Raw genomic sequence first — 15,370 nt, 5'->3', positions numbered from 1 at the left:
AGGCTTGGGATCGATCGATCTATAATCAAGAAAGTTTCCTGATGATTATTGATTTTTATTGGTAATTTTTAAAAATTAATACTGCCTGCTGCAGTGCATTCTTAAATCTATAGTGTAGGTCTACATGTATACTACTAAAAACCTCCAGACAGTGTCAAATCAGGATGACCCACTAGATGGAGCATGAAGGTATTATGAGTCAGAGGAGTAATGGAGATCAATTATATCTTCAGGATCTGTTATATCTCCCCACCCTGTTCTCCCAAAGCTATTACACCAGGCAATATCAAATGGTAGTCAAATAGACTTCAATGTCAAACAGTTAGCAAATACAAATTATCTATTTAAATGAAATTTTAAACCATCAATGTCTCATCGAGAAAATAATGTGCCAATCAATAATCGATATATCAATGTTGTATGACATCATTCATGACAATGCCCCTGTGCACAAAGCGACGTCCATGAAGACATGGTTTGGTGAGGTTGGAGTGGAAGAACTCGAGTGGCCTACACAGAGCCATGACCTCAACCCCACTGAACATATTCGGATGAACTATGACTGTGTCCCTGGCCTCCTCACCTGACATATGCACCTGACATCACTAATGCTGTAGTGGCTAAATGGGCAAATCCCCACAGCTACACTCCAAAATCTAGTGGAAAGCCTTCCCAGAAGAGTGGAGGTTATTATAACTGCAAAGATGGGACTAAATGTGGAATGGGCTGTTCAAAAAGCACATACACGTGTGATTGTCAGGTGTCCACAAACTTAAATACACCATATAGGGGTAATATGTATAAAAAATTTTTAATCATATTATCCTATGATCAGCCGTGACATGTTTGATGTTGAGTGTTTGCTTCTTTGCCTTTGCACTAAAGGTTAATGCAGTTATTGGAAGTAGTGAAAGTCTATATCAGCTAAAATATTTTCTCAAATAAACTCTCAAATACACTCACCGGTCACTTTATAAAGAACACACATGCATCTGCACACATGCTCATTCAAGCAATTATTCAATTAGCCAAATATCGTAGCAAGAGCGCAATGCATAAAATCATGCAGGCACAGGTCAAGAGCTTCAGGTAATGTTCACATCAAACATTAGCGTGGGTGAAAAATGTGAACTCATTGACTTTGACTGCTGATCCCTTGGAGTTTGCATGTACAGCAGTCTCTTGGGATTAAGCAGAATGGTGATAAAAACAAAATCATGCACTGAGCGGTAGCTCTGTGAGCAGAAACTCTTTGCAGATGAGAGAGGTCTGGAGATAACTCGAATAGCCACTCTTTACAACTGTGCTGAGCAAAAAAGCATCTCAGAATGCACAACACGTCAAAACCTTGAGGTGGATAGGCTACAACAGCAGAAGACAACATCCAGGAGAAGATCATATTCCACTCCTATCAGCCAAGAACATGAATCTGAAGCTATATTGGGCACAGGCTCACTGAAACTGGACAGCTGATGATTGAAGATCTGAATCCATAAAGCACTTTTGGGATGTAGTAGAGTAGAAGATTCGTGTAGGAATGTACAGCTGACAAATCTGCCGCAATTATGTGATGTAATCATGTCGACATGGACCAGAGCAAGGAATATTTCTAACACCTTTGTTGAATCCATACCATGAAGAATTGAGGTTCTTCTGAGAGCAGAGGGAGGTTCTACCCATTATTAGTATGATGTTCCTAATAAAGTGGCCAGTGAGTGTACATTTCCACTTTGAACTTAAATTTGTACAAGGAGTTTTGTTTTAAAAAATGTGATTATGGATCCTAACAGTGGAGCTGGAAACATGTCTATGAAGATTTGGGTCTATTGAACATTTACAGAAAAGAAAAGTAAAAAAATAAAATAAAGAAGTTTCAGATACCAAACATGTCCTGGCTTGAGGCTGAGTCCAGTGATTGACTGTGTAGTGAAACATATTGTGTGTGTGTGTATGTGTGTGTGTGTATGCAGTATTCCTGTCCGAGTACAGACGGAGTTCAGTGGCGATATTATTGGTGAGTCTGCTATAAAAAGCACCAGTGAAATCGGGAGTCCAGTGGAGTTCAAATTTATGGTGAGTTACACACTTCCTTAATCCATAATCCCTGTGATTCAATGGGATTTTAATACAGTTTATCTGTTACAGCTGGTCATGATATTAAATGGGAGGGCTAAAATGTAATATCTAGCAATATCTAAAATCTAATATCTGTCAATAGCTTGACAATGAAACTCTCATCCAAATATATAAATAATCTCATCATCCAAAGTAATAATCCACATTGTTTGCATTCATTATCCTTTTGTGAATAAAATGTGAATATTTTATCAACGTAAATGAAGTCTCAGCCTCACTTCTTCGTACCATTTGATGTATTTTTCTTTCGACCATTGGTGGTGCTGTTGCGCTTGGTTCCACAAGAGTCCAAAATAATCCATCTTAACAGCTCACATTCTGATCTTCTCAAAAATGAAGCCTTACGTTGATGTCTTTTTATCTGTGAAAGGCAGGGAGACTTAGCCCTGCTAGCCCAATTATACCAGCCTTTCCTGCAACTTATGTAGCTTATACAGCTTACTACAATTTTCTTATTCATGATCTTCAAAATGTCAGCTGTTTGGGGGGAAAAGACCAATCCCTTCCCTTCTAGTTGTTCGGCTGTGCCCCTGGAAGTAGACTTTATTTTAATTGGTTTAAAAAAAAAAAAAACCACACAAATCTCTATAATATATACAGTAAGAGTTTTGTACAATGACCATACAAAAATTGAATCAAATCTGCTAGGGAGGCTGAATAAATCAAAATATTATGCATATAAACAATGGCCTATGGTTAGGTACATCTCTAAGGACCTCATTTGCGAACAACTGGAAGAGAGAGGGGGCGTTGAACAGACCATAGGGCATAACCTGATATTCATCGTAGCCTGAGGTAGCTATGAAAGCTGCCTTCCGTTTATCCTTGTCTGACATCCAAATTTAGTTATGCGTACTATGCAACTCAAGAAGATTTTCTTCCTCCTTACGCGCTCGAAACCTTCAGGTATTAGTAGCAAAGAGTAATGGTGTTTAACTGTTACTGGATTTAAAGCTATGGTAATTGATGTAAGAATGGAAGCGTCTATCTTTTTCCCCCATCTTAAAGAAAAACCCTGGAGATGTGAAAGGTTGCATGTAACCTTTTAGCACTTTTTACTCTTGTGTGTTCACGGAGTACAACTGTGTGGAAATGCTGTTCCACAGGAAATAGATCAATGACACAATTCTCCCAATCCCATTATATATGGATTATGTTTGGAGAGGATCTGTGAAATTTATTTTACATTTAAAGGCATGTCTGGCTGCAAAATGTTTAAGAAGCCCTGCTATACAGTAGATGATGAGTACTTATTCTATACATGGTCCTGTGGCTCTGGAATCAACCCCATTGTACAACACATATCCCTTGAACACCAGGATAGACAGACTGGCACAAAGTTATTTCGGATTCTCTGCCAGGACATTTACGTGACTCTGAGAAAGACAGAACCTCTCTGTTATCCTGCTCTGTTTTTTCAATAGATTATACGTATTGTGCGTCCAATCAAGTAAGTGACTGGCTGTTAAGGGAAGGAAGTGAGTTTGGAAGTGGGACATCAGACTTGTAAGAAGGTCTGTCTTACTCTGCCTTTTGGTAATGTCTGCCTTTGTGTGCAGGTGTCTGTAGACAAGCCACTCGTGAGTCCCAGTGTATTCTACGTGGAATTTAATTGGCCGATGGAGGTGGCAAATGGAAAGTGGCTCCTGTACGTGGAGGAAATTACAATGACAGGAACTTCGAGGTCTTTGTGTACTCCACCAGGAGATATCGTCAACCCACGAAACTTCCAGGTGAGAAATGGAATATAAATTATGCCTGATACTGAAAGAGGCACCTTTCTGTAATGTACACAGATTAAAAGAACTTAATGTGGAGTCTCCATTTAAACTGTGCTACAGATTTTTTTTTATGAACTTTATACTTGTTAAAGTATTTCCATTTACATCAACAATTTTCCCATCAAAATACATTCATGGAATTTTAGTCACTTTGAATTCCACCTGCCAGCCGATAATGTCATAATGGGCTTTACATTCTTCATTTTTTTCTTTTTTTACCTCTCTTTCAATCCAATTCAGGTCAGTTATTGTTCCTCTCTTGGCATGACAATTTCAGTTGTTTACTTAAGTCTCAAGCCAGGATTGGTAGGAAATTTGTACGTCATATGCTAGCTCAGATAAAATAAACATAATTACAGCCCAACTATAACAACTATAGGCATGAAAGAAGTCTGACTATGCAGTGACAGGCAAGAACCAGCAGCCAATCAGGAATGATCAGGATCGATTCAGGTGTGATTGAATTGTATTTTTTTTGTCATTGAACAGGTAATGCATGTATTAGTTCAGTATTTTGTTGGGGAAGCTAGTGAATGCTAGTCATCTGACTTAGCCTTATTGTGGAATTTGTATCACTGCCCAGTTGTGATGTTGTTTTAGCTAAAGAGATAAGAATAGTGTAATGTGGTGTTTTGAGTTTTCTTGGTATGACTGCATGAGTTTTTCCGTCTCACAGCCTTGAATTCTCTTTGAATCTCTGTTACTTGGAACGCGTGACTGTGAAATTAGTCTACGCAGTAGAGAAGGACACAGCACAACCCACAACTGTAATGATAGACACATACTGCAATGACAGATAGATTTGATTCTTTGAATGGTTTGTTCTGTAGATGCTTCTAGAATTTGATTGCCTTTTGTTGTGTGTATGATTAATGAGTATTGGTCAAATTCTGCCCTGCATGCATCGTCTTTTTGCAGTACTATGCATTTTTTTGGTTGTGCTTACGCAACTTTGTGTGCTGGAACTCTACTGCATGTTTGTTGCATTTGCCACATTCTTGATTGCTAAGCATTCCGGACATATCACCACAATATAATGCGTTGTTTCATGACAGGAATTTTATCTCTGGCCTGTGCACAGTGAAACCAGGAGCTGTAGACTCTTCCAATATCTGTGCTAATTAATATTAATATATTTTATGTTGCAAACATTGATTTGACCTTTAACCCCTAAACTACTTTTAAATTTGAGGCAAGACAATCAAAAGGTCATTAAACTTTCGAAATAGTTTGTATTTATTTTGCATGACACATTTTTCTTATCTCTTATTTTTCTTGGCACTCTGTCTCTTTGTTTGTTTTCATATAACTGAGTATCATCTCCTGTCCTTCGTTGTGATTGTGTGCTAGGTGCTGGAGCGAAAGAGCAGTCGGAGGAAGAGAGATGAACAATCTGTCGCTCACATAGAAGCTCTGTCTGCTCTGAATCCAAAGAGTGCCCGAAGGAAAACTGACCATCTGGTCAGAACACACACACACACACACACACACACACACACACACACACATAGAACTAACACCTGTATTGGGCAGTTACTAGGCAACATTATGAGGGCTTATGTCATTTTCTGTATTACCGTAACAGCAGCCATGACAAATACAGAAAGAGAGAATAATGGTGTGAGAGAGGTGGCTATATAAGAGTGATGTAAATCTGATGGTGATGTGAGACTGATGCTGATGTGAGTGTGATGTGGTTTTTATTTGTCCCCCCTGCAGAATTGTACGTCAGGCACTGCAAAATGTAAATCCTTCAGCTGCTTCTTATACAACATGACGAATACGGCGACGGTGACGGTGCGGGCACGACTGTGGAACAGCACCATGTTGGAGGTCTTTCTCTCTCAAACACACACCCACACACACACATATATATACACTCACTTGATTATACTCTATCATACTGTAATATACTGTACTAATACCACCTATATTATGTTATACTGTACTCTATTATACAATGAAATGCTGTATTATAATCTAGTTTACTTGATGTACTTTTTTATAGTACATCTATCTATAGAATTCTTTGCTGTATTCTATCATACTGCTTCACTGTACTATACTCCATAACACTCTCAAATACTTTTTATGCTATAGTATTTTACTGTATTTTACACACTATTATTCACTATGATACTTTTAATATACTATATTATATATTGTAATACTCTAAAATTATACGATTATAAACTCTACTTTAGATGAAGCCCCATAATATTCCATTACGCTCTACAATTATAATACACTATGGTGTATCATAAGATTCTCTGTAATCTTCTATTACAGTATAATAGTCTGTTATACTCTGAAATGCTTATTAGGCCATACGCTAGTTTATAATATGCTTCTTTATATTATACTATACTATATTATACTATTTATAAAGAGTTTTAGGGCATGATGGAAATATTGACACCTTACATTACTATTAATCATTGACTGATGATTAATTAAGCTGTGTTTTGTGTGTGTGTGTGTGTGTGTGTGTGTGTGTGCAGGATTATAAGAAATCTTCAGCGATTTTCATTAGTGGAGAGGCAACACTTAAACTGAATACAGATAGAACAACCATCCGTCTGGACAATAAAACCAATAACGTGATGGTGTGTCCTTTTAAAACTCTTCTTTTTCATTTAAGCGCTGAAAATAAGTGACATGTGGACCGTAACACTGATACGAGCAGTTGTGTAATTGAAACCCTACCCACTTTATGTGTCCAGTTCTCTGTGGAGGTGACTCCTGCGGATCAGGATGAGGTGGAGTATAAAGTTCCCCTGTGGATCATTATTGTCTCTGTGCTATCCGGAGTGCTTCTGCTCACCCTCATCATCGTGCTCCTGTGGAAGGTATGTACACTAATCAGAAAATATTAAAAAAATCCTCATAGTGACACTTGATTACTGGTTGCTGTTTATTGAAGAGAAGTTGAATATTAATTGGAGGGACCAGAATCAAATCTGCCTTATTAGGAGTTAATAAACAGCAATTACAACACCATATTGTTTTTTTTGCATTTCCATTACAGGAGGTTTTTAGGAATTCAAGAACTTTAGCCACATTTTCAGCAGAGCAGTCAGGGCTGATTTGAGTTACTGCTCCAGCGTGGGTACTTTTCTGGGACCTAGTGGTTTTATTGGCCTGGCATAACTGACAACAGCGAACATTTTCTTCATGCCTTTGCCTTTGTTTTTATATGAGTGGAGAGGGAGAAATATGCAGAGAGTATGTGCACACTAGGGATGTAACACAGTGACACTATTTGTATCTGTATTTTGTGCTCCAAATATCCATATCTGTACACATATTTGGATTTTAACCTGAAGTGGCTATGGCCTAAACCAGAAGGGTTTTTATTATTGTTATTATAGTAAATATGAACCCTATCACTATGTCCATGGAAACACTGGGGGAAAAAAACAGGTAGAAATGGCAGCAATGTCAGCATAATGAAACAGTTCCTCAACCTCAGCTACATCACTCGAGTTCATAATTGGTTTCAACTAGAGATGTGTGCTGGACTATTTTTTAAATCTAGCTTACTGAATTATTATTTTTGTTTGTACCTGTCTGCAATCTTTGGTGCTAGCTAGCTAGATAGATAGATAGATTTCCCAAAATAGATAGATTTCCCAAAATATAAACAAACCGGTAGTCTAATTTAAACCACTGCAAACCTCCTGCTCACTTCCCATTGGATCCCAGTCCTGAACACACTACAGTTTAGAACACATTGTCTGTTTAATATGAATAATGTATGTATATTTGGTTACATCCCTAGTGCACACTTTTCTTGTGGCTTGTGGCAAAAAAAGATTCAAAGTATAAAATTGCACTTGCCAGAAATCGAATCTAAACAGTGTCAATAATATTAACATAATATTCCGAAAGCAACACAGTAAAGAAGAATACACCTTCAGTGTCACTGATTGCCTCCTTACTCTTTGCTTTTATCACACCTGAAAGTGATATCACTGTTGTGCAGCGCAGCCCTGATGTCCTGTTGCCCACGAACTCTGGAGTTGGAGTCCTGCAACTCTTTAGTTCCTCAGAAGATTCTAGAGCCTTCCAGACTATGACAGATGAAAGCTGAACTTTCTTCCTTAATGCTGTTCCCTTCATGATCGTGTTGACTTTGTGGAGCTGTGTTTGATTGTTGTTGACGTTATTTAACCCCTTTCTTTCCTCAGTGCGGGTTTTTCCGGAGAGCGAACACTAGAGAGATTTATGAGGCGAAGTCACATAAGGCTGAGATGAGGACACAGCCGTCTGAGAAAGACAGACTAACAGAGGAGGAATGATGATCATGCAGACTAGATTACTGTATTACTGGGTAAAAAAATAAGACCTCCTCCTGCAGAATAAAGCACACTTCTCTAACCTTCTGCTTTCTTTCAGTTCTCACACTCTTTTTTTCCTTTGGATGCAGCAGCATAGGACGTGCCTCTCCTGATCGGATTTCCCTCTAAATTTCCATGAATGTGTTTCTAGATTACATCAAAAGAGCTCCAGCCAAAGACACATAGGCATTGATTGCATCCCAAATGGCCATACTACTATGCTAAATAGTATGCTATTTTAAAAAATAGTGCAAGTGGTACATCTTTCCTAGTTACCATAACAACTGGCCACTGCCTGTTGCTGTGAGTCAAACCACCATATTACTGGTCTATTGAACGTAATAGTTACTAGCCTTTGGGCACAACCACAAGACAGATTGACTCACAGCATCATCATTTATTCCACACATGCTTTTTCCCTCCCCCTTTATGCACAACACAGCTGTTATGCCTCAGTCCAAATGTTATGTAGGAAAAGTTACTTGTATTCAGTCAGGTTGCACAGCTTCTTTGGTCAATTTTCTGGACAATCCATTCAGATGATCCAAAAAGTTGTGTGTAGTTCAGTCCTCCATGGTTGCCAGATTTTTCTTGACTAGAAACATCCTTGACTGGGTTTTTCAGTAGTGTCCAAAGCACCACCTTTAAACACAAGCACTTGCCTTTAAGCCTGAAAACAATCAGGAATAGAAAACACAGACTAAAGAAGGAGATTTTTTATTACATGTCAAATGCAATACAATGTACCATAAAAGCAAGAAACAGTTTATAAATGAAAAAGACTATGATGATATACGAATGACAAGATGCCAAGCATTCAAACAAAAAGCTAAATAAAATCGAGTATATTGACAATACATTGCAGCATGAATAGTTCTACATATAATCACAAACCACAAATGTGGCAAATTTGGTTTAATTGAACAATATGGCTTCCACTTTGATTATTCAGCAGCTTAGAAAATAGCACTTGATCCAGCACATCGCACATTTTTTCATTGTATTTTTTTTTTAACATTGTGCACCAACAGGCAACTGTGCACATGACTTAATGTGGCCATGTGTCATGCTTTTGATTTGCTATTTTGAGTTGTTAAATTGATAAAATAATACCAGTGTTTTTGTTAACTCAGTGTGCTTTCCTGTAAAGAAAACATGCCCATGGTGTGAAGGATAAGCTGACTGAGCACTAAGACATTAATAGTGTGCTTAATAGTGCTTCTCGCAGGAGCTGATATCGCACAAGGAAAATAGGCTTAAGTCCAGGACCATAATCATTCATAACTGAGCCATACCTCTGTTTAAGGCAAACTCCATCTCATGTGTATAACTCTTATGCAAATTCTGAGTAGCCTCTAGTTATGTCTGAGGTATGAATGCACAATTTCAGTTTTACCCATTCACTACTCAGCTCTGAATACAGCCCAAAATGAAGATTTATTAGTTACCATTACAACTCCAAACTCTGTGCTGCCATCCTTACTTCTCTATGCCTTCATTTACACTGTGTCCCAAACATCTCACTTCTGTAGTAAATACTGTTAATTATCATACATTTCAAACAGAATTGTGTGTTTTGGAAAGCAACCTCATTCATGGCTGTTGTGACATCATAAGTTACAATAATTACTAACTAACCCCCCCCCCCCCCCCCCCCCCCCACCTCCCACCACTTCTTACATATGCTGTCATAACAGCTGTGTGTCTCATAATTCACTGTTGTGAATTATGCTTACTTCATTGTCTCTTCACTGCAGTTTTCAGTCTGTCCTTTTGTCACTTTCAAGCTGCACCAGGACTCTCGCTTGGTCATCTAAATCTAAATCACTCACTGCTTCTGTACGCTGCCTCTACATACTGCCTAATAAGTGAATCTGTTTTCCTAATTAACATATCATGCTTTTTCTCTGTGCATGTTTCGAATAACCAAGAACCAGTCCATAAACATTGTAATCATCCTGGAATAAGTGATCAATATGGAAATGAATGTAATGTACAACAAGCAAATGAGCTTTTAGCCCATCCTGAGAATGTGTTGTGGAGCTGAACAGTGACCGCCTCCCTATTTTTCACTGGCCTTAGTTCTGGAAGTCTCTCTCTCTCTCTCTCTCCCCCTCTTCAACTCCATAGATAAATCTTACATAGAGCTTTAAACAGAACCAAACAGCTGATGATAAATAAAATGATATTATAACAATTATAAGTTTCAAAATAGAACAGGCAAATAAGAATATGCACTTAATATGCACTTAATATCTATGAACTACTAATACCATGAAGTATTGTGAATAATGTGAGGAAAGAGTTTTTCATTCACTCTTCTTCTGTCTATTTGCATAGATCGCACACTCAAAAAATATGTATCTCCAAAAATAACATTTTTCAGGAAAATGAAAAAAAAAAACCTTTTCAGGGGGAGTATAGTACAACATAAATAACAGAATTTACACACATTTCAGCTTAGAAATTAAAAAATAAGGTATGGAATGTATATTTTCAGATTTGAAATGGGCTTACATGGTTTGTACGCAGCTAATATGTGCATAACCAGTTTTCTATGAGTCACAGTTAACATAACCATTATGAATCCATTTTCTAGAGAATATTGCTATTTTTTTCTATTAAAAAAAAGTATTTAAATATTGAAATTGATATCGCTGTACTGTCCTAATTGACATATGGAAACGTGCGAGTGGACGCCTCCTCTGTAGGTTTCGTTTAACTGGAAGTCACATACCTGTGAGTAAACATAATTTCTCTGAAATATTTGTATTGTAGTTTGCTACTTTGCCAAGTTTGGTCACGTCAGATTTTGTGAAACAGTACAGCAAGTTATTTTGTGCTACTTTGCCTACTTTATTATTGTGACCTTATCAGAAAAAGCCTTCAGCATTAACATATATAAAGAAGCATGAATTTATGGAATGCCGAAGCAAAGTATGTGTGTGCAAGGAGCTTTCGTAGGACATCTCTAGAGGCAGGACAATTTGTCAGAACACTGGCTGTACAAATAATGAACTTGCACAGCACATTAGTGATGAACATCTTCGATAACCAAGACACATTTATGCAAACAAACCTGAGCTGTATAAGTAAAGAGATGTGCTTCCCCAGAAGCAATAATGAGGATATATATATATATATATATATATATATATATATATATATATATATATATATATATATATATACATATATGTATATACACACTATATTGCCAAAAGTTTTGGGACATCTGCCTTTACATGCACATTTAATGAACTTTAATGACATCCCATTCTTAACCCGTAGGGTTTAATATGGAGTTGGCCCACCCTTTGCAGCTATAACGGCTTCAACTCTTCTGGGAAGGCTTTCCACAAGGTTTAGGAGTGTGTTTATGGGAATTGTTGACCATTCTTCTAGAAGTGCATTTGTGAGGTCAGGCACTGATGTTGGATGAGAAGGCCTGGCTCTCAGTCTCCGCTCTAATTCATCCCAAAGGTGTTCTGTCGGGTTGAGGTCAGGGCTCTGTGCAGGCCAGTGAAGTTCCTCCACACCAAACTCGCTCATCCATGTCTTTATGGACCTTGCTTTGTGCACTGGTGCGCAGTCATGTTGGAACAGGAAGGGGCTATCCCCAAACTGTTCCCACAAAGTTGGGAGCATGAAATTGTCCAAAATGTCTTGGTATGCTGGTATTCCTTTCACTGGAACTAAGGGGCCAAGCCCAACCCCTGAAAAACAACCCCACACCATAATCCCCCTCCACCAAACTTTACACTTGGCACAATGCAGTCAGGCAAGTACCGTTCTCCTGGCAACCGCCAAACCCAGACTCGTCTATCGGATTGCCAGACAGAGGAGCGTGATTCGTCACTCCAGAGAACACGTCTCCACTGCTCTAGAGTCCAGTGGCGGTCCACCACTGCATCCGACGCTTTGCATTGCACTTGGTGATGTAAGGCTTGGAAACCCATTCCATGAAGCTCTCTACACATTGTTCTTGAGCTAATCTGAAGGCCACACGAAGTTTGGAGGTCTATAGCTATTGACTCTGCAGAAAGTTGGCGACTTCTGCGCACTGTGCTCCTCAGCTCTGTGATTTTATGTGGTCCACCACTTTGTGGCTGAGTTGCTGTTGTTCCCAATTGCTTCCACTTTGTTATAATACCACTAACAGTTGACCGTGGAATATTTAGTAGTGAGGAAATTTCATGAATGGACTTATTGCACAGATGGCAACCTATCACGGTACCACGCTTGAATTCACTGAGCTCCTGAGAGTGACCCAGTCTTTCACAAATGTTTGTAGAAGCAGTCTGCATGCCTAGGTGCTTGACTTTATACACCTGTGGCCATGGAAGTGATTGGAACACCTGAATTCAGTGATTTGGAGGGGTGTCCCAAAACTTTTGGCTATATATACATATATATATATATATATATATATATATATATATATATATAGACTCTCTTTGTTTTGTCCTCAGAGAACACAGTGAGGAGTGGTGATAATACACAGTTTTGACACTTGTGGTAGTTAAATTTATCAGCTTTTCAGCATCATTTGGTCATTATAATATCACCTGCTATGAATAAACTGTGAAAAGACAGCAGAGATACAGTATGTGTTTTTCCATCAGGCAGCAATGATTTCCTCCAGCTTTAGTGCTTTTGAAATTTTAGTGTTGTTTACTTATTGTATTTGTTGTAGTTTTATGTACATAGTGTTTTATCTTATAGAGTCCTGGGCTGAGGAGATAAGCAATTTTGAAAAAAAATCAGTCTTTCTGGGCAAATTGGTGTGGCATATGTATACTTAGAAACATTTTACACAGTGCTTATCGTGTTACACAGTGCTAAATGTTTTACTCAGAATACTGATTATAACGAAATGTAATGCCAATTTACTCAAGGAATGAAAACAAGGCAGATAAATATGTCAGAACCAGCCCACTCATCTTTGTGGATTATACAAGGGAAGATTATATTAAACGTCCTCTGGACCTTCCATCTCTGTTCCGCGTTTGTATGCTAATGGTAAAGCTTTGTGATTGGAGAAAGATGCAGTCATATTCCTAATGTGTTCAGTAGCATAGTGTTTAGTAGCTGTTATAACGTACTTAAACTACAGGAGGTTATTTTGTGGTTTTTTTTGGTAATAATTATGTTCAATGTTAATATAATTACTAGTTAACAGTTATAGTTATAGTTATAGTTATAGGAACTAGAATACCTGATGACACCACAAAAGTCACTGAAATTAATTTAGTTACTGCATGCAGTGTAATAAATGTGCTCATTAGACCAATGTTATTAAATACATCCACTTATAGATGTTAGAGATTCTGTCTTGGTCGTGTAATAATTTCAATACTGTAGAACTTATATTTAGCCATAGCACATTTAAGAAGAATGAGCAAGGCCAACAAATGACTAAAATATGACTTAATGTACAATGTATTTTCGTCACATGACTACCACTAAAACTAAATTCAAATTAGCTGTTAGAATTAACACTGGCTTAGCAATTTTGAAACCTTATGCAGTCAACACAGTGAATATTCATTAGGAAAAATTAAAATGGTTTAATTATAATGAACAGGCACTTGGCAGCGATGTGCAAACTAGCCTTTTCTGTCTGTAACAGGCTGCAAGCTGTTAATGTCATAATTACACTCAGTCAGAATCCCTGCAGTCTGAGAAATGTTTCTCCAAGCAATGTTTATTTTACATTCTATCAAGCTACAGTATATGTAGCTAGTTGGGTGGATTTCGGATTTGGACCACCCTGAATATTTTATGACAGTTCTAAATATTTATTCTTAGGTCGTTAACATAACACATATACAGGACAGGTGATTAGATATGTCTCAAATATCATTGTTTTGCGCAATAATTACGCTATAAAGATGTTCCCAAAAGGTTATCATTACGATTCTTATATATTTAACCATCCCAAATGTCAAACGTACACTTCCCTTACTTTTTTTTAACCATTTTTTAAATTGGATATCAGCTGGTATAGTGATAAATGTGATTAACCAATCAGGATCGTGTATTTTCTAGCTAGCTACACTCTGAGCCTAGGGGACACCTGATGAAGTACCGGAGGTCTAGTTCAGAAGGAGAAAAAAGTGTAGATCTAGTTTGAAAAGGTAAAATATCATCTCCCACTAAGACTAGAATCTTATTTTATTCATTTTCAGTGGAACATTTTCAATGGAACTGTCATAAAGGTACAGTGGATAGAAAAAGTCTATACACCCCTGTTAAAATTCCAGGTTTTTGTGATGTAAAAAAAAATCTAAGTTTATATCATGTCACGATTAATCATGTCAGACGCTTTTCCACCTTTAATGTAATATAACAACCAACAAAATTCAGGTGAAAAACAAATAGAAATGTCATGATGGGAAAAACCCTTATAGTAACCTGGTTGCGTAAGTGTGCACCCCTTAAATAATACTTCGTTAAAAGCACCTTTTGCTTGTAATACAACACTTGGTCCTTTCAGATAAGAGTCTACCAACTTGATTTGGCAATTTTATTCCACTCTTCCATGCAAAAATGCTCCAGATCTATCACAGTCTTCTTCAAGTCATTCCACAGGTTTTCGATAGGATTTATATCTGGCCAAAACGTCTTCTTCTGAAGCCATTTCTTTGTTGACTTGGGTTTGTGTTTTGGGTTGTTAGCATGCTGGAAGGTGAAATTTTTCTTCCTCTTTAGCTGTCTAGCACAGGTCTGCAGGTTTTGTGCCAAAATAGATTGGTATTTGGAGCTATAAATGATTCCCTCTATCTTGAAAAGATCCCCAGTCGCAGGTGAAGAGAAGCAATGCTATACCATGATGCTGCCACCACCATGCTTTACTGTGGTTATGGTGGTCAATTGGGTGATAAGCTATCTTGTTTTTCCACCAAACATTTGTTTTAGAATTATGCCCAAAATGTTCTACCTTGGTCTCATCCGACCTTAACACATTTTGCCATGTGGTTTGGGGTGATTTAGGTGGGCTTGATTGTTTTTTTTTCTTGTGAGAAAGGGCTTCCAACTAGCCACCCTACCCCATAGCCCAGATGTGAAGAATATGAGATAATTTTCACATGCAGGGAGTGACCAGTACTG

The 15,370-nt window shown here is 37.8% G+C and overlaps 1 protein-coding gene across 2 annotated transcripts in view; it reads left to right on the top strand.

Moving 5' to 3' along the window:
• The window catches only part of itga3a (integrin, alpha 3a), a 48,169-nt gene that overhangs the window by 30,954 nt on the left and 1,845 nt on the right, over positions 1 to 15,370 (top strand). For both annotated transcript variants that reach the window (XM_053239336.1, XM_026916671.3), the window contains 7 exons: positions 1,971 to 2,073; positions 3,696 to 3,869; positions 5,268 to 5,378; positions 5,637 to 5,750; positions 6,419 to 6,523; positions 6,641 to 6,766; positions 8,108 to 8,250. In XM_053239336.1, coding sequence (XP_053095311.1) covers positions 1,971 to 2,073; positions 3,696 to 3,869; positions 5,268 to 5,378; positions 5,637 to 5,750; positions 6,419 to 6,523; positions 6,641 to 6,766; positions 8,108 to 8,218 — 844 coding nt within the window. In that variant the 3' untranslated portion in view covers positions 8,219 to 8,250. The remainder of the gene's footprint in view (positions 1 to 1,970; positions 2,074 to 3,695; positions 3,870 to 5,267; positions 5,379 to 5,636; positions 5,751 to 6,418; positions 6,524 to 6,640; positions 6,767 to 8,107; positions 8,251 to 15,370) is intronic.

Source organism: Pangasianodon hypophthalmus, chromosome 13, assembly GCF_027358585.1.
Source record: "Pangasianodon hypophthalmus isolate fPanHyp1 chromosome 13, fPanHyp1.pri, whole genome shotgun sequence".
In the NCBI taxonomy this organism is placed as follows: Eukaryota; Metazoa; Chordata; class Actinopteri; order Siluriformes; family Pangasiidae; genus Pangasianodon; species Pangasianodon hypophthalmus.
The sequence above is the reverse complement of the archived record's forward strand: the minus strand, read 5'-3'. Positions and strand labels throughout refer to the sequence as shown.